We start from the raw sequence: 23936 nt of genomic DNA, 5'->3' as shown, positions 1-23936 counted from the left end.
ACACACACACACCTATAGCAATTAGCTGCCATGCAGGGCATCAACCAGCTCGACAGGAGCATTAGGGGGGTTGGGTGTCTTGCTCAGGGACACTTCGACACACCCAGGGTGGGATCGAACTGGCAACCCTCCGACTGCCAGGTGACTGCTCTTACCGCCTGAGCCAATGTTGCCCCAGTCAGTTTAATGCTATGTTTATACAGTATGTAAGCAGGGCTATGTAGTTCCACAATAGTACTTTTATAGCTACTTCTTCCTGATTACCGCATTATTTGGAAATGGGAACATAGACCCAACATTTCCTACATACTAAACTATTTATGAATAAGATGTATGTGTGTAAACAGAGTACAGTATAGCTACAGTATATACATATTATTTGAACACAAGTGTGTAGTATGATGACACTGTACATATATAGACCTGCACATCTGAGTAATGTTTTTTTTTCAATGATTAAAGTGCCAAAAATACATCTGTTTCTCCTGGGCTGCCCCTTGCCTGAATGGTGCCATTGATATACACTCAGTGACCACCTTATTAGGTAGACCTGTACACTAACCTGTTAATGCAAATATTTAATCAGCCAATCATGTGGCAGCAACTTAATGCATAAACGCATATCAGACCAATTGTCAGAATGGGGAAGAAATGTGATATAAGTGACTTTGACCGTGGAATGATTGTTGGTGCCAGACAGGGTGGTTTGAGTATCTCTGAGTATGCAGAGTTTGCAGAAGAGCATATCTGAATACACAATAGGTTGTGGATAGGCTACAGCAGCAGAAGATCAATAAGTCTAATAAACACCTAATAAAGTGTATTTCATGACGATAATTTAAATTATATTTCACCAGGAGTTGTACACCATTAGTGTAAATTAGTAGGTATAATTAATAATCGAGAAGGGACGCTAATATAGCAGTTTATGCTGTGTACACACTAAGGACAAATGGTAGCCTATAAGATTAGAGAAATTATGTAATATAAATAAATAAATAAATGAAACAAGAAAACAACCACAATGTTCTGAGTGCATTCTAATAAGTATAATGTAACTATTATGTCGCGATTTCATGTTTGGTCCTTCAGTATGTTTTATGAACTTAGAATTATTTACAAAGTGTTGACACTCAATTAGTGACTGTGAACAACTGCTTCTATGTTAAGGATGGGGTTCTCGAATGTAGGAGGCGTCGTCGAACCTGTTAGCCGCGCCCATTTATATAACTATGTTGCAAGACATAATTAACACTGATTATGAAGTGTAGTTTATCTCACATTTATTCTGTTTGAAATTAAACAGCAGTTTCCTTCCCTGTGTCTGACTTATGTGTCATGTAGCCATTTTCCACCTTCGCAAGACGCGAAGTGGGCCGCACTTCTATGCAAATTCGGTTGCAGGGTGAGAGCCAATGCATGTGCGTGTGTATGTTTTGAGCGTGGAAGCAGTACGTCGCTAGTGGGGGGATGTGTGGCAACTTGAGAGTTCTCTAGCTAAGTTTCTGTGGCAGAGGACTGCAGCCGCCATATCTTCAAGGAAAAGTGTCACCTTTATTCGTTTTGTATGCTGCTTGCGGTACACCGGAACGTGGTGTTTCGTGAATATAGAGATTGTTCCAGATAACTATGCTAACGTTAACGCGCAGACCGCACTCTAGCCTGATTTTTTTACAGAAAGGGGCGTGTTCTTGCTCTCTTGACTGAAAGCCCCGCTCTACCCGTACTAACTACAGCACATCTGAGGCTGAAAAAATTACCTCCCTTGCTACAAACCAGGGTCCCTACATTCTCGCCGTTCTGCTGAGCGAACCATGCCCTTCCAAATGGCCGGAGACACTTGATTCTGTCGAAAAACGTTTGTTCGAAGACACAATGGAGGACTGAACCGCAGAGGACATTTTCGCAACGAAATTTACCGGCTTTTCGGCCGAGGCGAAGCTAGCTTGGTAGCTAGCTAGCCACCAAAAACCTGGGCTCCACAAGCGGCCGGTTTCCGAGCTGCCATTTAAAACGATAAGGTAAAGAATCTAACCTCGTGAATAACTGTAAAAATAGTCAAAATAATCTAATATGGTTGCCGTTGTGTCGTTACATGGGTATCTGCAACTACATTTGCTTGCCAGCGCGTATTAACGTTACTGAATTGCTAGCAGGGTAGCTGGCTAAATTACCAGCCACCTAGCTTGCTTGCTACTTGCTTCTCCTCCCAGTTAAACGAACATTTTAGAACATTGAAAGTACATTTTGACTGAGCCCTAACGGGGTATTATAGTTGAGAAACTGCGCTTTATAACCATTGTTGCTGATTGTGTTGCAATATAGTGTTATTTTTTTAAATTTGAAGCATTTGGGGGAGGTAGTTTGTGTTAAGCGACTAAAATGGCTGACATATCGTTCTGGAAATAAGGACCTTCAACCTAACTATGTCAGCTGAGACAAAACTCTGCTGTGCGGTGATAGGCTGGAACCAGGATTGATGCAATGGTTACGGGCGACGATTGGATATTAGAAAACTCAGTTAACCACGCTGAGTACCTTGTAGCTAAGTGGCGGTTTCATACGATATAAATTCCAGATAAATCTTCTAAAATACAGAGGGCAGGTACCAATGTAAGACATTACCCAGTATTAACTTGCAGCGTATGGCTATGTGTTCCAGCACTTAGACGCAGTTTCTGCCTTTTAGCTGTTTGGTATTATAGATTTGTACCCCGATGGCTTGCATAGACAGATGGAGCAGGGAGATTTCGTAAAGCCCCGCCCATCCGACAGTAAAAATAAAAACATACCATTTGTTTGGCCGCGGTGGAAGCCGGAGATGGAGAATAAAATAAAAATGTTTGCTGTGTTAGCCCGACCCTGTGGCCCATTATACGCACCCCTGGGCTATGAAAGTATTCGCAATTTGTCACCGCGTTGGTGTTTTGGGTAAACCTGTCGCTAGCAAATCCATTTCAGCTTTCTAGTACTTGCTACATATGTGAAGTTGGTAAATAAACAGTAAATTATATACAAAAATAATAATAATACGTTAATAGTTGGTGTCATTTGTGTAACTTACTAAACTGCGCATAACTGTAACTTAGATATAAAATGTTCCGTCTAGCGGGTAACTGGCAATTCTTTGGAAAGTTTGTGTTGTTATTGGGACAGAAATGTGCTTAGCTCGCAACCTTGCTGCGCCAAAATAACTTATCTTTTATTTTGATCAAACATCGTTAATATTTATGTAGCCTAGCTGATTGAGTTGGCGACTAATCGGAATGAAGTGAAATAAAGTGGCGCCAAGGAAGCAAGCTAGCACTAGCCAGCATTGCCGATTCCACAGATGTTTGTTTCACCGACGCTTGTGATCTGTGCGTGTGACCCTGCTCCGTAAACGGAGCTGTGATCACTTCCGCCTTAACGTGGAACCGCGTTCGGAGAGCGGAACTCACCAAATTTAAAGGCGCAGGACGCGTCGGTCAAACCAAGAGCATTGGTTATGATTGCGTTTTAACGATATGTGAGCTATTGGGCTGTACTGCAGTCTTTAATACAAAACCATTTCGTAAATCTGAGGCACCTCGTAGTTTCTGTAATCCTTGCTTTCGGCAATGTTTACATTTTCCTTATAAAGGCTACCGACTCATGCCGTCAAGGAAATATACGGACGCACATAAAAACTAGTTTAACCTTTATTCGAAACTCATTATCCGGCAATAAGATCACAACTGTGTAGCTAAAGTGCAGTTAATTAGGATTTTTGCAATTATGGTGGGTAAAAGGCACTAGTGAAATTTGGTACAATCATGGGATCTTTTTGTTTTGGTGTGTTTTTCTGCATGTAACTTGTCTGTTCTCTAAATATTATTTGCATTTCTGTGCTGTTTGTTTTGGGGCAAGTCGGATTTGTAATAAAAAACTGTATAACCTGATTTAATGGCAATACAACAATTTGTGGAGACTGCTAGTTGGCCACCCATGTATTTGTTTTGGCAGAAAATGATAAAAGGTGTTAGCTGTCTTGAATAAGACATTGCTGTGTACAATTTCTACTGATTTACCTGTGTACAATTTCTACTGAAGTATCTTTGTGTAGTTGCTTTTTAGTGAAACAAACAGTCAGCAGTGAGTGCACTTTTATTCTCATTAAGATCTGGCAATGTGAATAACTGGGATTGCAGTGTTTTGACTTATCAGTGTAATCATGCGAACGGCTTGCATAATTAAATTCTGGAAAGAGTGAAGTGTGATATTTGCAGCTTTCGTGAAGGGACTTAATTTTCTATCTCAAGCTCTAGGTACTCGTTTTCTCCATCTCCCCCCCTCCACCTGCCCTCTCTGACCCGTTGCCTCCCATGCTGTGTTCCCAGGGGTGGGACGAGGCGGCCTGTGTAAGGGGGGGCCCATGAGGAAGCCTCGGAGGAGGGGGCGCCAGGCAGGGGGCAGCCCTAGTGTTGGGGGCGTTGCAGCAGGGGGGAGGGGTGCGGCCGGGCGAGGGGGCAGTGGGATCCACCAGCGCTCCCCTTCCCCCTACAGCCTGAAGGTGTCCCCGGCCCGAGAGACCCTGACCTACGCCCAGGCCCAGAAGATGGTGGAGGTGGACCTGGACGGGCGGCTCCACCGGATCAGCATCTTCGACCCGCTGACGGTCATCACCGAGGATGAGATGACCGCCCAGGACATCGCCGAGTGCAACTCCAACAAGGAGAACAGCGAGCAGCCGCTTTTCGCCAGCAGTGCCAAACTGGGCCGCAAGATGCCCGCGGCCAAGGGCAGGAGGAAGGACGCCAAGCATTCCTCCTCCTCCTCCTCCTCGTCCTCGCAGAACAATCACCCCAACTCCCATCAGCAGTGCAAATCCCAGCCCAACTCCTCCCACCACCCCCTCCACCACGGGCCCCTCCCCAAGCCCTCCTTCCGCATCCTGGACTCCTTCTCCCCCACCGACGCTCCGCCCCTCCCCGCCGCGTATTACCGCTACATGGAGAAGTCTGCCGAGGAGCTGGACACGGAGGCGGAGTACGACATGGACGAGGAGGACCTGGCCTGGCTGGAGATGGTGAACGAGAAGCGGGCGTCGGACGGCCAGTCGTCCGTCTCGCCCGACACCTTCGAGCTGCTCATGGACCGGCTGGAGAAGGAGTCGTACCTGGAGTCCCGGAGCCAGGCGCCCTCGCAGAGCGCCATCGACGAGGACGCCTTCTGCTGCGTCTGCCTGGACGACGAGTGCCTGAACAGCAACGTCATCCTCTTCTGCGACATCTGCAACCTGGCCGTGCACCAGGAGTGCTACGGCGTGCCCTACATCCCCGAGGGCCAGTGGCTCTGCCGCTGCTGCCTCCAGTCGCCCTCCCGCCCCGTGGACTGCGTGCTCTGCCCCAACCGGGGGGGCGCCTTCAAGCAGACCAGCGACGGCCGCTGGGCGCACGTGGTGTGCGCCATCTGGATCCCCGAGGTCTGCTTCGCCAACACGGTCTTCCTGGAGCCCGTGGAGGGGGTGGACAACATCCCGCCCGCCCGCTGGAAGCTGACTTGCTACCTGTGCAAGCAGAAGGGCCGGGGGGCGTCCATCCAGTGCCACAAGGCCAACTGCTACACGGCCTTCCACGTGACCTGCGCGCAGCGCGCCGGGCTCTTCATGAAGATCGACCCCGTCCGCGAGACCAACGTCAACGGGACCACCTTCTCCGTGAAGAAGACGGCGTTCTGCGACGCGCACTCGCCCCCGGGGGAGGACGCGCGGGCGGGGTCGGACGATGAGGAGACCGGGGGCAGGGTGGTGGGGGGCCGGGGGAACCGGGGCAGCAGCGCGTACACCCAGAGTCCCGCCGTGCACACGAACAGGCGGGGGGGGAAGAAGGGCTCCAAGCTGCTGAAGAAGAAGGTGAAGAAGAGCCTGGAGGTGGCGTCGCGCCGAGCGGCCATGCCCCTGGTCACCGTGCCACAGATCCCCGCACACAGGTCAGCTGGCCCTCACTTCACACACAGTCCTCACGAGTCAGCCTGCCTGTCACTTCACACACGGTCCTCACGAGTCAGCCTGCCTGTCACTTTACACACTCCTCACGAGTCAGCCTGCCTGTCACTTTACACACGGTCCTCACGAGTCAGCCTGCCTGTCACTGTACAGAGTCCTCACGAGTCAGCCTGCCTGTCACTTCACACACAGTCCTCACGAGTCAGCCTGCCTGTCACTTCACACACGGTCCTCACGAGTCAGCCTGCCTGTCACTTCACACACGGTCCTCACGAGTCAGCCTGCCTGTCACTTTACACACAGTCTTCAGGATTCATCCTGCCCCTCACTTTAGACGTGGTCCTCACGACTGAGCTTGCCTGTCACTTTACCCAGAGTCCTCACGAGTCAGCCTGCCCGTCAATTTACACACGGTTCTCACAGCACAGCCTGCCCGTCACTTTGAACCAGGGGTGCACAACTCTGGTCCTGGTGGCCTGGTTTTTGTTCAAGCCAATTACCTTGATTTCTTTTTCTGACAGCCCTATAAATGATGCTGGTTCACTCCTGTACTTGGGCACAGTAAAATCTCAAGAATGCACTTACAGTCTGTAGCTGGTGTGTATATTGAAATGTCTGATCAAGAGATAATTTAGCTAATTAAATAATTAAGTTGGCACGAAAATCCTGAAGCGGATCGGCCCTTGCTGTGCACCCCTGTTTTGCACACGGTCCTCACAACTCAACCTGCCCATAACATTACACTCAGGGCTCACAGGTCAGCTTGCATGTCACATCACACCAAGCCCTTACCTCACCTCGGCCACCTCTACAAGTCCACATGCCCGTTGGGGATTATCATTGCGTTTGGTTATTAAGTGCTTTGCAGTGCTTCCATTTTTGAAGCATTTGCTCCTGGAAAAACTATGTGCGCTCACTGGAACAATAATTTAGGACATCAGCTAATTGGGATGCAGTAGAGTTCTCCTAAATTGTACTTGGGAGCAGGAGAGAATTACTTATTTTTATTTTATAGCCCTGTTGTTAATCTTCTCTTGACTCAAAATGTCATAAATCAGGGTGTGTAGTCATTTATACACCACGTATTGAGCATTTTTCTATTCTAATGCTTAAGCAAATTAAACTCGACATGACTGTAAAGCTGTGGGATAAAGTTAAAATATTAATAAATAAAAGCCTTGTTGTTTGGAAGGTCCTACTGGAAGGTTGAAACGGCATTCTGTAAATTAATTGCAAAGTTATTTGAAAGTTTGTTGAATAATTTCAGTGGTTTTGGAGGAATGTGACAAGGCTCCCTGAATGTAATGCATGTAGTGCATCATTTGTGTGGATTGAGGTATTTTTTTATTTATTTATTTATTTTTTTACTTGCCTCAAAGGCACATTTGCATTAATACAAGGTTTTAGTTGGCTTATGCATCAGAATGGAAAAATGCAAATAATGGCAAGTTTCTTCACAGTAGGATTTGTATAGATGAGATGGGCCATTGTGACAGTCCCTGCACCGTGTAAGCTGTGCTCTTTGTCCCTGTTCAGGTTGAACAAAATTTGCAAAGGGGTGCTCGTTCAGAGGAAGAACCAGTTCATGCAGCGGCTTCACAATTACTGGCTGCTGAAGCGTCAGTCTCGCAACGGCGTGCCACTGATCCGCCGCCTGCACTCGCACCTGCAGGCCCAGAGGACCGCAGAGCAGGTAGGCAACACCGGTACCACACACCTGTACCACACACCTGTGCATTACCATGGTAACTCACACACCTGCAGGCCCAGAGGACCGCAGAGCAGGTAGGCAACACCTGTACCACACACCTGTGCCTTACCATGGTAACTCACACCTGCAGGCCCAAAGGACCGCAGAGCAGGTAGGCAACACCTGTACCACACCTGTGCATTACCATGGTACTCACTCACCTGCATGCTCAGCGAGTAACATGAATACACACTTGTGCATTCATTACAATTCATTAACTGAGCTGCAGGAATGCTGAGCAGGTGGGTAACACACCTGTGGAACACACCTGTGCATTCATTACTGTGGTAATGCAGTAACTCACCTGCAGTCGAGGGGTGCAGGACAGGTGGGTAACACACCTGTAGAACACACCTGTGCATTCATTACTGTGGTAATGCAGTAACTCGCCTGCAGTCAGAGGGGTGCAGGACAGGTGGGTAACGCACCTGCAATAGAGTTTAAGCCAGGGTAAATCTGGTGCAACACCTCCTTTGTAGAATGGGCTATATGTAAATAAAGTTGGATTGATTCTGTGGTAGGGTGGAGGATGCCAAGGGTGGCAGACGAAATCTTTCCACTAAACATTGATTTACAGAATATCATTTACAGAATTAATGTAATGTTGTGCAAAGTAAAGGTGCTGCTTTCTTGGAGTCAGTGTAGAGGTCATTAGACATGCAGTGTCATGCTTTTGAGGATACGGAGAGGAAAATTGTTTTAGAAGGCAGACCTGGGGCAAATACAGTATTGTTTTGGATTCAAATACTTTTCTATGCTTTACTGAGCTTGTACGTGGTATTGGAACCAATTAAATACTCTCAGAAAGTGCCTTGCCTTCTGGTCCTCTTTGTTGGCTCAATTGTACCAGACAAGATCAGCCAAGCACAGAAAAGCGGTTCAGTCCAAAATGGTTAACGTATTTGGCCCAGGTCTGGTGCACCGTTAGTAGTGTATTGTTAATGAATTCCCGTATCTTTGGAAAAGGCTCTTGTAATGCCAGCGCTGTGGCCCTGAACTGTGTTTACCCTGCAGCCTTGCTTATCTCAGCCAGTCTTTAGCTGGGAAGTGTTATCAGCGTTTGTGTGTGTCTCTGGGTTTGAGCTGATCTGGGGCGTTGTGGCTGTGCCTGTGCCTGCAGAGGGAACCAGACGAGAAGGTATGCGCCGTCAGGGAGGAGCTGAAGTACTGGCAGAAGCTGCGGCACGACCTGGAGAGAGCCCGGCTACTGGTGGAGCTGATCCGCAAGCGGGAGAAACTGAAGAGGGAGCAGGTACTGAGGGAGGGAGGGGCTGGGGTGGGGTGAGGACCGGGTGGTAGGGTGAGGACCGGGTGGTAGAGGGGGGTGGGACTGGCGGGTGGGGTGGGGACTGGGAGGTAGAGGGTGGTGGGGTGGGACTGGGAGGTAGAGGGGGGTGGGACTGGTGGGTGGGGTGGGCACTGGGAGGTAGAGGGTGGTGGGACTGGTGGGTGGGGTGGGACTGGGAGGTAGAGGGAGGGGTGGGGTGGGGACTGGGAGGTAGAGAGGGGTGGGGTGGGGTGGGGAATGGAAGTGGGGCTGGAGGGGAAATGAGGATGTGGGGTCAGTTTTAGGGCAATGAAAGACGGAGGAAAGAGTCCCCCAAATGTGGCATTGCTTTTGACTTGAGTGAACTTCACTGCTTTCACAAAGTATTTACATATGTTTTCTGTGTATCACATATATATTTCCTTGCTTGAGGAAAGGTTTCTGAAAGCCAATGTAAGCTCCAGAATTGGTCCTACTATTGCTATTTCCATGATTCAGGTTTTATCTTAAGCATCAGGATTCTCCCCAACTCCATGCAACAAATCAGTATTTCCACCCCTCTGGGGAAAATACTCTTCCAGGGTTATTTTCTTATTAAACGTTTCCACGCGATGGCCAGTGAAGTTGATTTCTAGATTCCATTAGTCATCTTTTACTGCAAGCTCGTGAGAATGTTTCTGAGGTGGTTAATATGTTGATATGAGTCCCGCTTCATTTGAAGCATGAAGTTAGTGTTATCCCAAAACAGAAAGAGCGAACTGGTGTTCAACATGTGTTCCAATGGAAGGTCATTTTAGTGACAACAGGGCAGTCGGCGTACTAAATTAGTTTTTTTGTATCCTGTAAAATGTTTTGACCTCGATGCAGTTTATTAGCAGAAATTCCACTGTGCCAGTTCAGTGAGGGTGGGGGACCCAGAAATGAGTTTGTAATGTTCTTCAGAACAGGGAGGGAAGTAAAAATATTGCTGTAACTCACAGCGTCCTGCTGAGCTTGCGATCGAGAGGGTGAAGGCCCATTCACACCAAGAAGGATAGCTATCGTTCTAACTTAAGTGGAGTCCACACCAGAACTATAACGACTGTGACGCACAATATTCTTGGGATCACTTTCAGAGCCGTTTCTTCCAGCTGCCTGAACGATAAAACACTGACAACCAGTAAGAATTCAACCCAAATTACAGGGCATCGCATGCAACATGGCGTATGACATAGCCGAGAGGCTATTTATAGAATGTTATCGTTCAGCAGTGTGGATGCTCACATTGTTATGGTTATGGTTATGGTTATAGTTATGGTTATAGTTGTAGTTTGTGATGTGGATGGACCACAGTGGAAATAAGCTCCTGGGCTTTATTGTGTTTTATCCATTTGACAAATACTGTACAAAGATATGATGCCTCCTGGTTGAGGCTGTGCGTATATTTCTTTATATACGTCATATATTTTTTATATCGTCAATAAAGAATTTAAATCAATCAGTTCAATGGGCCTTTACACCCTGGCCTGACCCCTCTCTCTCCCTCCCAGGTGAAGGCCCACCAGGCTGCCCTGGAGATGCAGCTCACCCCATCCCTGGTGCTCCTGCGCTCCACGCTCGACCAGCTGCAGGAGAAGGACCCCGCACAGATCTTCGCCCAGCCCGTCAGCCTTAAGGAGGTACGCGGGGGTGTCCGCTCTGCTGCCCGTTTAAAAACCCCCGCTGTTCTGTGTAATCCCAGCGCATCAGGATATCAGGGTGTCAGTTTCACCCGCTCGGTCGGCAGAGCATTGCGCTAACAATGCAAAGGCTGTGGGTTTGATCCCAGAGATTACATGCACTGAAAAGTGAATCCATCCACCTTATTTTAAGCAGGGTAGTACAATGAGAAGTTATCTCACCCTGTTGAACGAAACATAGCAGTAATGAAAGAAAAGAATAAATGAATAAATGTAAAATAGAACATTATATAACATGAAGACATAACTGCAGTTTATATAATACACAATTCTAAAAATAGAATGTGATGATAAAGTAAAAAGAAGCTAAGGAGCGTAACCGTGGTTTCCTGGGGCCCCTCGTTCCGTCCTCCAGGTTCCGGACTACCTGGAGTTCGTGACGCAGCCCATGGACTTCTCCACCATGCGGTCCAAGGTGGACGCGCACAGATACAGCTCGCTGGGGGAGCTGGAGGGCGACTTCAACCTGATGGTGGCCAACTGCCTGCGCTACAACGGCCGGGACACGGTCTTCCACCGAGCCGCCGTGCGCTTGCGCGACCTAGGGGGCGCCATCCTGCGGCACGCGCACCGCCAGGCCCACAGCAGCGGCCTGGACCCCGCGACCGGCATGCTCCTGCCCGACTCGCCGCACAAAAACGACTACTACCGCTGCTCCTGGGAGGACGGTGAGCAGCGCCCCGCCCGTGCCCCGCCCGCGCCCCGGACCGCGCCCTACAGGGCTCCCGCTTTATGAGCGTCTGGCTGGAATGACTTTGGATTCAAATGCTTTTCTGTGCTCGATTGATCTTGCCTGGTGCAGTTCAGGACCAGAAGGCAGGGATTGCAGTTTCTGAGAGCATTTCATATCTTCCAATACACCGGACAGGACAAATAAAGCATAGAAGCAAGTATTTGAATTCAAACCAATCAAGTATTCGTTCCAGGTCTGGTGCTCCTTAGAAAAAAATTGATAGATAGATAGGAACTTTATTGTCCCATTTCTTTTGGCTTCACCACAATCAACATGGGCTACAAACAAGGTGATTTAAAAAAACAGTGACAGCTAGGGATGTGTGTCGTTAGGATTTTATTGATACCGATACCAATACCGATACTCCTTATCGGTGCCGGTATTTATCGATAATCTTATCGATATCACGGCGTGTAATTTAGTATATAAAATAAAGACGTTACAAGATGGTAAAAGATTCAATCGTTTTTTTTATTACCACAAGGGGGCTAACACCAGCAACATCATTAAACAACTTACAGCACCTGCCTTTTAAGCCCTTAGCAAGTCAACATGTGCAGTGCGAGGTATGTCAAAAAAACGAGCAGGCAGCTCCATACAGCCTTAAAGGTAACTGTCAATGTGATAATGCTTCAACAGAACAGAAGCTTAACTTAAAATTACAAATGCTTCTCAGAATAGATGAAATTAAAAAACAACCTAGGGAGATGACCAAAGCCCATGCTTACATGTTCAACCCAACAGACACATACATGTAAACAGAACAGTGTAGGGGAGGCGCTTCTCTTGAAGCATTTAGCCCTAACAGTTTTTGTTAAGGAAAAGCAACATATTTATTTTCTCTGGCAGCAGCCGAGATCGCTCTGGACAGAGTGACGTCACGCTATACACTCGGATAAAATGGTGCTGCGCAAGTTTTAAAAAAGGGTCATTTAATTACTTATTATTTTTAATCCAGCTTTACTGGCAGTCTTAAACCTTTAAGGATGTATATATTGGGAACCAATCTTGTAAATTATGCCAACTTAATCTAGTATTTCACTTCCCCTTTAATGATTACACTCACCGTGACTTGATGAAGAAGCACTGTCGGAGTCTGCCTGCACGGAGGAGGGCACGGTGTTGTTAGCGTCTGCCGGGTTGCTAACTTTAGATGCGTTGTTTAACACGCCGCACTCCTTCAGCTTTATGCTATGGGTAGACTGCAAGTGTTTCATGATGTTGCTGGTGTTACCCCCCTTTGACGCAACTACTTTCTTGCATATATTGCATTGAGCCGAGGATTCATTGAGTTTGATGAAGTGTGCCCATACCTTGGAGCGCTTTGCTCTTACGGCCGACATATTGACTACTAGAGAAAACAACGGGGCGCTGCGTCATAACCTGTCGACGGCGGCAGTGTCATAATTACGCGACGGTTAGGTAGACTCTTAAAAAAAATACCGAAAACAGTATCGTTTGTCCAGAATCTTTAGCGGTACTCTGGTACCGACCAATTAGGAACCGGTACCAAAAAATACCGGCTCTCGGTACACATCCCTAGTGACAACAGTCTACAGTATAATCGTGTCAGCGTAGAGCTAAGTTAAGCCCTGTTGGATATTAAAAGTGAGATGGTCCCCCCTGGTGTCCCCCGCAGTGGACAGCCTCCTGGTCCCGGAGAACCGGCTGCACCTGTCCCTGGAGGCCCAGCTGAAGGAGCTGCTGGACAAGCTGGACATGGTGACGTCCATGCGCTCGAGCGGGGCTCGAACCCGGCGCATCCGTCTGCTCCGCCGCGAGATCAACACCCTGCGGCACCGGCTGGGCCAGCAGCAACAGCGCCACCTGCTGCAGCTCAACGGCGCCGTCAAGGAGGAGGACGAGGAGGAGGAGGAGGAGGAGGAGGAGGGGGGGGAGGAGAGGGAGGAGGGCGGGGGCGGCGACGCTCACGACCACTCCCGCGTCTCCACCGCCACGCCGGAGAACGGTGAGAGAGAGACGGCCCGGTTCTGGCCCGGTTCTGCCCTCACCCCTGCATTGCATGTAGAGACTGTGTCTTCAGTTGAAGTGTCTATCCCTAATTGTTCAGCTTTGGTGGATTTAGTGACGTCTGTGGTCACTGGCAGTCACAAAAGTTTGTTTTCATACACCAACAGTTCCATTCAAAATTAAGCTATTTAATAGGAGCACATGAAGTGCTTCATTTTTCTCAAGGTAATTTGGCGGTATTTGGAGACAAGACTACCTGGAGACAACCAACAGTGTGTTCTGACGTAGTAATATTGAGCATTAAGACTCTAGCTCTTTACACGTCGTCATTTCAATGTGGCGGGAATGTTGCCCCCGACATTGCTTGTTTAGAACGGCATATAAAGGGTAAACTTAAGAATGCATACACATTTAATTGATACTGCTCCAGATTTTATCATGAGACGGTATCAGTTGTAATAAATATATTTGGATTGACACTTTAAAAGAACTGTACAATGAATCTGTTATTTTGGGTCACCCCTGTAACGCATGTAAAATGTAGAAATGTCATTTCCAGTTTGAATGTTTGCGTCGATGCAATCTTTTTTTTTTTTTTTTCTCATATCACATTTCTATCTTTCCCCTTTTCCCTCCCATCAGACGACATGAAATCCACCCCTCCACCAACGCTCGAACCCACAAGCCCTGCCCTGTCCCACCCCCAGGGCGAGCCCCCCCAGGACCCCCCCACGCTGCGGCCCGTGACGGGGGAGCCCCGCACGCCCGGCCGCTCGCACAAGCGGCAGAGACCGGACGCTGAGGCCGGGGGCTCCGGCGCGGGGAGCGACCTCAGCCCCGGAGCGGCAGAGGAGGGCACGCCGCGCTCCCCCGCCGAGGGCCGGCTGGTCAACGGGGTCTCCTCCCCCGACACGCCCCGCACGCCGCCCGCCGTGGGCGTGGGCCGCCGCACCTCCGTCCTGTTCAAGAAGGCCAAAAACGGGGCCAAGCTGCTGAAGGGCAAGGAGAGCCCCCTGCAGAACGGGGCCGCGGGCGCCGAGGGCCCCCCCTCCGCCTCCCCCGTGCCCAACTCCTCCCCGAACGCTTCCGCTGTCACCCCCACCAAGCCCGCCCTGCCCACCCCGCCACGCGCCTCGCCCCCCACCCCCCGGCCGCGGCCCCGAAGCCTCAGCGCCAGCTCGGAGAGCGAGGGGGAGAAGTCACCTCGCCCCGCCCGGGAGGGAGGTACGTGGCGCGACACTGATTGGCCATTTGACATTCAACAGCTTTCTATTTGTGAACGTCTGACGTTAGACGTTAAATGTAGGTGCCATCTTAATTGGCGGCTTGTCCGTGCAGTGGATATTGGGCCTAGTTCAGGGTGTTGGTTTATTCAGTTTTAGCTGTAACAGTGACGTCATAGTGATGTCATTCTGCCGTGTGTTTCTCCCCAGGCCTGACTAATGGATTCAGGAAGCACAGAGACAGCTGCTCGGACTCAGAGTGCAGCCCCTCCCCCACCTTCCGCAAGGACAGGTGAGCCACCCGTACACACCTGGCCATGTCCAAAATGGCTTACTTCCCTACTATTCAGTATATAACTTGTATACTCAACAGTAAGCATGTATACAGACTTGGACATGACCCTTCCCTGCTCTTTAGAGAGAGATGCCACTCGTTCTTTATTCAGTGTTAGAAACAGGCCTTTCCTCACAGTGACCCCCTCTCTCTCTCTCTCTCCACAGCGCCTCACCTCCCAAACGTGGCCGGGGCAAGCCTGCACTTTCTAAAGTCCCGTTCCTGGACGGGGTGAATGGCGACTCGGACTACACGGGGTCAGGTGGGTACATTCGGCTAGTCAGGCGGGCAGTGGTACCTGATGCAGCTTTGTTGTCACATTGATAAGTGAGGGAAGGGAGGGGGCGGGGGCGGGGGGAGTGCCCAATCTTTGGTGAGATTCTGAGAGAGATCCACAGAAAAGAGCTGTGTTCATATACTACAGAATACAGCCTAGCCCTGACTGGTCACAAACCCCAAGCCCATTTCATATTGGAGCTTTTTTAAATTTATTTATTTATTTTACTTCCAAGTGGAGAAAATGGTTGGATATCTGTAATTTAAGGGGTGGTTGTTTCAGCCCATGTGAGTTAAGAGTATGGAATGTGTTCTAATGGAATAATGTTAGGTATACCATAATTAAGTATAAAGTGACATTACATTTTTTTCCCAAGGTCTTTGTGTCTAGTACAGCTCTCACTTCTGTTCTTGCAGACAGTTAAACTGCAAATACTACAGTCTGATCGAAACTTGTACTCACAATAACAACAACAACAATAATGATGTGGTGAGCTCTGGATGAATGCAAGTCACTGCTTTCATAAGAAATCTGAGATGCTAGCAGACTTGGGCAAGGGGCCATGTCTTCACACTAAAATATACATAAGAAAAAGAAAGTTTGGAATGAAATCATACCATTTGGAAAAATATGCCCAAAATAGTTGTTCACTGAAATGAAAAGAGGTGTCATTCATAAAGCTGTCATAGAAAAGCCTATTATTAATATCCTAATGAGATGCTGATTGCGGTTGGAATTATTACTGATTACTCACTTGGTATGAATCATTCTTTTTTTATTTTTTTATTAAACGTCATCTAGCTGGACTGCAAGGGCAGCTCTTTTGCTCCATCTTACCATTTTCCTGTTTCATCAATGTTCCCAATTTCAAAAAGGCATCAGTTCCTCAAACTCCCTTTTGATTGGCATTGTGGAAGTTGGTTGACTGGACTGCGTTTAGGTTGGGTGTAATTTGCAGAAAATTCTCTTGCTCAACATTTTGCCGTAAACCATTTGCAGACTGTTTTAAAAAAAAAAAAAATGTTTATATGAAACTGTTGACTCTGCACTTGTTAAGTCATGAAAAACTGGGGTTGTTTGCTTGTGAACATTGGTTGTGTTTAATAATGGACTACATGGTTTTGCTTGGATCTGATCCCAGAGAATACTGCTCCCCGTAGCAGTCTGGAAGAGTGCTGGGAGAGCCAGCTCTGAAACGCTAGATTTATTCTCTGTGTAAGGCATACTCAAAGGCAATTTTAACCCTTTGAAGAGTAGGCTTTTTGGAAAGAATGATCCATATTCTAGAACTCCCATTACTTTCAATTACCAGGAGTGATTGTTACATCAGCATCAGAATGTTAAGATAAGAACATTCTAATCACATAATTGTGGTCTTGTATCTTAACGGGTAAGCGATAAATAACTGTAAGGGGCTGAACTCTGTGCGAAATGCATGGTTTGCATGTCTCATGGTAGAACCTGCATAACTTCCCTGTCTGACAAAGATGTCTGTCTGTAAAATTAGATTTTACTGTCCTGTGGTCCCTCATGTATCAGTGCCAGGACCAGAGGACCAGTAAGGGAAAAAGCAGATAATGGAAAACAATTTAAATTGAGTGGCAAGAGTTTAGTCCTGACTTAAGTGCTTCAAAATGTTTGTGTTCCATTTACTGTATTTGGTTAGGGAATTCTATTGCTTAAATAAGACAAACACCGTTACATAGAGTGTACAGTTTGTAGAAAGTTGCGTCTGGTAACTTCATAGATTTATTTAAGCCTTGCACACAGTAGCCATTTCCTTACCTGCAGGACACCATCTGGCTTCTCCAGGCAGCTCCTGAGTTTTTTTCCATTGATCTGTGTTTTTCTTTACAAATGAAAATCCTGATGTAGCATGGACGATCTCTATCGTTCGCTTTTCCAGAAGTGATTTAATGTTTTAATTTTAATGTAAAAAAACAAAGCCATTATGTTTAAATTGGTGATTCGAACAGAACCTTTATGATTATTGTGTTTGTGAATCAACCTCCCCAGTTGGGACCATTATAGCTGAGTGCCATGCTGTAATGTATAAGGCTGACATGCACTCAGTGAGCTCTTTATTAGGTATTCATTAGACTTATTATTTATTTTTTTTACTTCTGCTGCTGTAGCCTATCCACTTGATTTGACGCATTGTGTGTTCAGAGATGCTTGTTACGGTCACCTTCCTGGCCATTCACCTCTGACCTCTCTCATTAACAAGGCGTTTCTGCTCAGTGGATGTTTTTGTTTTTCGCATCATTCTCTGCAAACTGTGGAGAGTGAAAATCCCAGGAGATGAGCAGTTTCTGGCACCACCAATCATTCCACGCTCAAAGTCACTTGGATCACATTTTTCCCCATTCTGATGTTTGATTAACTTAAGCTCCTCACCCGTATCTGCATGATCTTATGCGTTGCACTGCCGCCACGTGATTGGCTGATTTGATAATCACATGAATAAGTAGGTGTTCCCAATAAAGTGGTCAGTGAGTGCATAGTGGCACATATGTTTGACTGGGCTTAATTGTATTGAACCCCCGAGGGTGTGAAAGCGGGGTTGGTTGGTTGGCGTTTATATAGCGCCTTTATCCAAAGCGCTGTGCAATTGATGCTTCTCATTCACCTATTCATACACACACTCACAAACCAGTGGTGATTGGCTGCCATGCAAGGCACCAACCGGCTTATCAGGAGCATTAGGGGGGGTTAGGTGTCTTGCTCAGGGACACTTCGACACACCCAGGGCAGGATCGAACCAGCAACCCTCCGACTGCCAGACGACTGCTCTTACCTCCAGAGCTAGCTGCCCAGAATGAGGTTGTGTGTGTCTGTTTGTGTGCAGGCAGCAGCCTCCTCATGCCCTTTGAGAACGGGGCGGAGCTGGAGCCCCTGGACCTGGTCTGGGCCAAGTGTCGCGGGTACCCATCCTACCCCGCTCTGGTGAGCTGCTCCCCCCGCGCACCCCTTTAAACGCCCTGCTGGGACACCCGAGGAGTCTCATTGATCCATTGATCCCTTTTTGTCTTTAACTACTGCGTGTACACAACACCACAATGTCACACGCAAATATGTATACATATACTTGCATACGTACACACTTACACGCAAATATCTGAATGCACACGCTTATTGAGTAGAATTAGAACGTATTGACATACACAGTGCACAGAGGAAGTGTGGTCTGAAGGAGTTCAGATGTTCACGGCTCCCCCATCTCTCTCCTCAGATCATCGACCCGGACATGCCCCAGGAGGGGCTGCTGCACAACGGGGTCCCCATCCCCGTGCCCCCCCAGGACGTGCTCAAACTGGGGGAGCTGAGGCAGGAGGAGGCGGGGGAGAAGCTCTTCCTCGTGCTCTTCTTCGACAACAAGAGGACCTGGTGAGGGCCTTAACCCTTTCACCGCCCGAAGGCCCTGGGGCCCCGGGCTCTGGACTGAAAAAGCCAGATAAGCTCCGTATCGCTCTCCTTCTCTGAGGTTGAGATGCGTGTGGGTTTATCTCATGTGCTTGCTATTTGGGGGTTCAGGCCTGGCTTTTGCCCTTTCTGTTACGCCGTAAAGTGCCTTTGTGACTGCTTTCTGTATAAAAAGCACTATAGAGAGAAATTGAATTGAGTGCACTTGCATATGTGTGTGAGCTTTGTGTATGCGTATGAGAGTGCATTTGTGTGAATGCGTGCGAGCATGTTGGAGGTATAGTGGGCACTGAACTCCCTCTCTCCCTCCCCCTCCCTCTCTCCCTCTCCCTCTCTCCTTCTCTCCTTCTCTCCTCTCCTTCTCTCCTTCTCTCCCTCTCTCCCTCTCTCCCTCTCTCCCTCTCTCCCTCCCTCCCTCCCTCCCTCTCTCCCCCTCCCTCCCTCCCTCCCTCTCTCTCCTCTCTCTCCTGCCCCCTGCAGGCAGTGGCTCCCGCGCACTAAGGTTCTGCCCCTGGGGGTGGACGACACTGCAGACAAGCTGCGCATGATGGAGGGCCGTAAGACCAGCATCCGGAAGTCCGTGCAGGTGGCATACGACCGCGCCATGCTGCACCTCAGCCGCGTGCGCGGGGACCACCCCTTCGTCACCTCCAGCTACCTGTAGGGGGCGCTCCGCCCACAACGCCTGCACAGAGCGGGAGGTTTGGCACCCGGCCTTTCCGCCACATTAACGCATCTAGAGAGGGTGTTGAGGAGGGGAGGGGAGGCGAGGTGGTGCTGGGCTTCGTATGGGAGAAGGGTGAAGTCGTACTCTCGGAGGTTCGACTCCATCGTGCCGGCCTGCCTGATAGAGGCTGTCCCGCGCCTGTGGGGTCCGTGTGAATGCGCCCTGAGGTTGGCAGTTGGGAGAGGAGTGGAACCGCAGGAGCGGGAGCGGGTTTCCGAGGGAACGCCTCCGTTTTTTTCAAAGACTACTATCAAAGACGGGAATGTTTGGGGGAAGAATAAAAAAAACATTCACTTTTTTCATATTTATATAAAAAAAACGAAAAAAACCGAAAAAAAAAAAACCACAGTACGAATGGATCACTGCCATTTTCTTACAATAGCTTTTTACTTTTTAATATTTTACAACCACTTTCTTGTACATTTAAAGACACATTCATGTATATATGTATTTCTATCATACAGTACCTTTTAATTTTATTTCATTTTTGTTGAAGATGAAATGAGTCGCATACAGGCAGGAAGAGGCACGAGGATGTACATACTTGTAAAATACTCACTAAATTACTGACTGGCTTAAAGTGTATTCCGCTTGTCTGTGATGTCAATAGTTCTACAAACAGTATATTCTCGTTGTTTTTTTGATAAACAAAATGTAATTTATTTATGGAAAGCAAAAAATAAAGAAATGAAATGATATATATTGGTTGACAATTGAAAGTAAATCTGTTATTTAAGATAAACTATTAAAAACAAGGACAGGCAGGACTGCGTGACTGTGTGTGCGTAGTGATATTGAGGTTTTATCAGATTACGCCGTTGGGAGGTGATTTGTATTGTTCTCTGGCTGTGAGTCGGTTTCTGAGTCCGCCCTTAAGCACAGAACCTTGTATTTATTGTAGAAAGAGTTTACTAGAATTCTAGACCCTGTTTATAAGATGGCGCTCAAGAGAAGTTAAGCTTGTACAAACTGCAGATTTTATCTACTTGCCTATAACCTGTCTGAATCAATATTTTCTCATGTGGGGAAATAAATGTTATAAGCAAAATCAACTTGTTTTCAGTATTGTGCATTTATTTTATTCTTTTACACTGGCACATTCAGTGAATAGTGAATGTGAGTAATGAATGAGTATTTGTGGATGTGTGTGTGGATATTGATTATGAACGCTGAATTACCAGATTGCGCAGCAGTTTAGGATGTCTGAAAATAATTTTGATAAAGGGTGATGTTTCATATGAATCATCCTTGGCTGTATCCGTTTTAATTTGAGCCCTGCTGTAGTTTGTGGTTGTGACTTGCACTGCTAAATTAGTACAGGTTCACCTTAGCCCTCCAGCTCAAACCTGTGCTAGCCATTTAATCATGTTGCTTAATATAAACTGATCTCCAGAACACAGTGCATTAATATTGCAATAGCCTTTGCAGCGATATACCCACCCACTCATGCCCGTTTTGTTCTTAGTTCCAGTAGCTAATTTCATATTTTGTCATTTTAATACTTGGGTTAGGATATACTTTTTAAATCCCAATTGGGAACTACTTCTCATCTTGACCGTGACATAGGCGGTCGGCGGTGGGCAGTCCAGGTCCTGGAGTGCCAGAGACGGTCCTGGTTTTTGCTCCATTCAAACCTGTACCTACGTAACTGGATTCGTTTGAATGATTCTGCTTTAATGAATGTCCATGAGCGTGTGCTGAAGGGTGTTTCACCATTCAGGCTGACTTGATCTTGTTCAAACTCATAAAATTCAAGCTGATGGGAGTATTTAGCGGCGTGTGTGTGTACGTACATGTGTATGTGTATATGTATATGTATATGTGGACATGCTTGAGGAACATACTCGAGAGTAATTCAGGTGAAACTCGGCAGTTACTAACTCTTGGACCAGAGCCAGAAAAAAACGGGTGGAGACCGGTTGACGGTAAGTTCCATGCGGACGCGTGCGTTCACGAACCGCTCGACGCGCTGCGAGATTCTCTCTGGATCACTGGAGGCGTAACGAGCATTACATTACATTACTGCCATTTGGCAGACGCTCTTATCCAGAGCAACGTTGATTAGACTAAGCAGGAGACAATCCCCCCCCCCCGGAGCAATGTAGGGTTAAAGGCCTTGCTCAAGGGCCCAGCGGCTGTGCGGATCTCATTGTGGCTACACCGGGGATCGAACCACCGACCTTGTGGGTCCCACCTTTACCACTACACTACCGGCCGCCCTTGAGCAGGGCGCTGTACCATCGTGGCCGTGCTCGTACAGACACAAGGCAGGGCACGTATAACAGTAGGGGGGATACCATAAGCATGCAGCACACAGCTAACGCAGGTCAGCAGGGACTTTCAGGCCTGTCGGGTTAATGAGATGGGAAGATGGGACCAAAAAAATAAATATTGGGTCTTGACTAGAAGGCGTTGCCTGATGAACATAAAATTGTGGACCATAACATACATAATCATAGCATTCGATTAGGCTATGGCTTTGTTTTCCACACTTACCGTATAAAACCCTGACCCTCTGCCTGGAATATCCCTGAGGCATCCATGTTTATTTAATCCATAGATTCTTTGCCTCATCTACAAACCGATTCATAAAATACCCAGCTATTGAAAACATACATTTCTCAAAATACATTTTCCAAATGCGTTTTCTCACACTGAGTGTAAGGTGCAGATACTTCACACAAAATGACTCATGTAGTCACTGCTGGAAGAGCTTGTTTATTTGAATCGACTGCTGAAACTTGCTTGGCTCATTGGACACAGTATCTCTGATGCGGTTTCCTGGAGAGAATCAAATTAATCCCTCACAACCGCTATCTGAATTAGAGCCTTCCCAGAGCTTTATAACGGCAACCCAGGTAAACAAAAGGAAAAGAAACGAGCGTTTTGAAGGAATCAATTACACTGAGGAAGGTAGGGGAGCAGAAAGTGTGAGATGAAGCCATTCTGGGATGCAGCCTGGCTGGTTAACATGCCACAGAAAAGGCTTGCTCTGTGTTAAAGAGACAATAAACCTTTATTAACTGAAAGACTGCAAAGGGACTGGGGAACAACAACAACAAAAAAAAGTGATAACTGATGGAGGATTCATTTTTATTAGGATCCGCAGATATAATTCCAAATTTAATTTCTCTGTTTTGCCGTCCTGGGTCTTGGGCAGTGGTTAGTGCTGAGATCTGTCATGTTGGAACTGCAGAAGCCCTGACGGTGCGAGAACAGATGGGCTGGAAGCCATGGTGAAATGCCAATGTATCGCTACATTTTTGTTTCTCAAGACGAAAAAGGATCTATGCAGCGTTGCATTTTAAAATTCTGTCTCTGTCTATCTGCCTGTCACAGACAGACAGACAGACAGACAGATGGAGACGGAAGGTCTGTCAGTCGGTCTGTCTCATCCATTTCTGAAAGAGTAGTACCATGTATGGCCACTAGATAGAGCCAGAGATGCACTATATATTGACGTAAATCAATACACTGGAGATAACAGAAGATAACACCACTGGCAAAATGTAATGTGTAAGGCTTAATGCATTGTACTTTAAGACTACATTTTGAAAATGTGTATTTTGTCTGTATACCATCATGGTATTTTTATATAAATAGGAAACTTCTTTTAGCAGAATATCTATTCTTGTGGGCCTTTTGACTGGACTCTCACACTGAAGTTTTGTGGGTTTTGTGATGATTCCTGATGGCATGGGATCAGCTGCTGGAGGGTTCTGCAGTGCAGCTTTGCTCTGGTGGTCTGTTCCAGACTCTACTGCTGGCTTAAAAAAAAAATATTATTATGTTTTTTCTATAGCCAGGGCTGTCTCTGTCTCGCTCACACACACACACACACACACACACACACACAGAACATCAGAACATCAGCCACCATCACCTGCACCTGCGCCGAGACCGGGTCCGTTCTGATCTCTCTGAGGTCCCGGCCGTGACGCTGCCGGGCTGGAGGACACACTCCCGCCCTACATCACGGGACGGCTTGGCTTCCAGGTGCTGCTCCCTTTTGTCCTGGCTGCATGTATTTCATGTTCCCATTCAGGTCACGCTTCCCCTGTGTGCTGCAGCCGGGCATTGGCCTGATGACGCGCAGGAGCGTCTGGCTCTGCCAGGGAGCGTGCGATCGGCCCTGATCACAGTAGAGATCAGTAAGGATAAGGGATTCAGTGGACAGCCCGGTACCTCATCGAGTCCTCACACACACACATTTTCACACACGCATTTTGATCTCTCGCATATGCAAGGGCCTATTCCTCCCACAGACCGAACACATCATCTGCCAAACAATTACATTCACGCATACTAGCATTTTAACGCTTACTAGATAGAGACAACAGGATCAGTCATTGGTGTGCTATGCATCCCCTATTAACGGTATATTTGTCTACCTAATTAACATGAACCATACCATATATACATATTCACGTAACTATTGCATCGTATCCTATACAATGAAGTTCACACATTCAACACTGGGCATCATATTATGCACACATTATGAAGGCTTAAACTGGGAAACTGCAAAGTGTTCATACTGTGAAAGGT

General features: G+C 47.5%; 1 protein-coding gene across 1 annotated transcript; it reads left to right on the top strand.

Annotated features, from left to right (window-relative positions):
* The first annotated feature begins 1408 nt into the window (after positions 1 to 1408).
* Positions 1409 to 20440, top strand: brpf3b (bromodomain and PHD finger containing, 3b). Its single transcript, XM_061257340.1, has 13 exons — positions 1409 to 2021; positions 4359 to 5949; positions 7502 to 7658; positions 8836 to 8967; positions 10512 to 10640; positions 11056 to 11368; positions 13073 to 13402; positions 14047 to 14628; positions 14838 to 14919; positions 15129 to 15223; positions 18087 to 18184; positions 18471 to 18625; positions 19142 to 20440. Exons 2-13 carry the CDS (start codon positions 4394 to 4396, stop codon positions 19323 to 19325), a joined length of 3813 nt encoding a protein of 1270 aa, XP_061113324.1. The 5' UTR covers positions 1409 to 2021; positions 4359 to 4393; the 3' UTR covers positions 19326 to 20440.
* The last annotated feature ends 3496 nt before the right edge of the window (positions 20441 to 23936 follow it).

Source organism: Conger conger, chromosome 10 (genome assembly GCF_963514075.1).
Source record: "Conger conger chromosome 10, fConCon1.1, whole genome shotgun sequence".
Classification (NCBI taxonomy): domain Eukaryota; kingdom Metazoa; phylum Chordata; class Actinopteri; order Anguilliformes; family Congridae; genus Conger; species Conger conger.
The sequence above is the reverse complement of the archived record's forward strand: the minus strand, read 5'-3'. Positions and strand labels throughout refer to the sequence as shown.

Coding starts and splice junctions, on each gene's coding strand:
- brpf3b (XM_061257340.1), top strand. CDS start 4,394: ATGAGGAAGCCTCGGAGGAGGGGGCGCCAGGCAGGGGGCAGCCCTAGT. Junction 10,641..11,055: donor AGCCCGTCAGCCTTAAGGAG/GTACGCGGGGGT, acceptor TCCGTCCTCCAG/GTTCCGGACTACCTGGAGTT. Junction 18,185..18,470: donor ACCCATCCTACCCCGCTCTG/GTGAGCTGCTCC, acceptor CTCTCTCCTCAG/ATCATCGACCCGGACATGCC.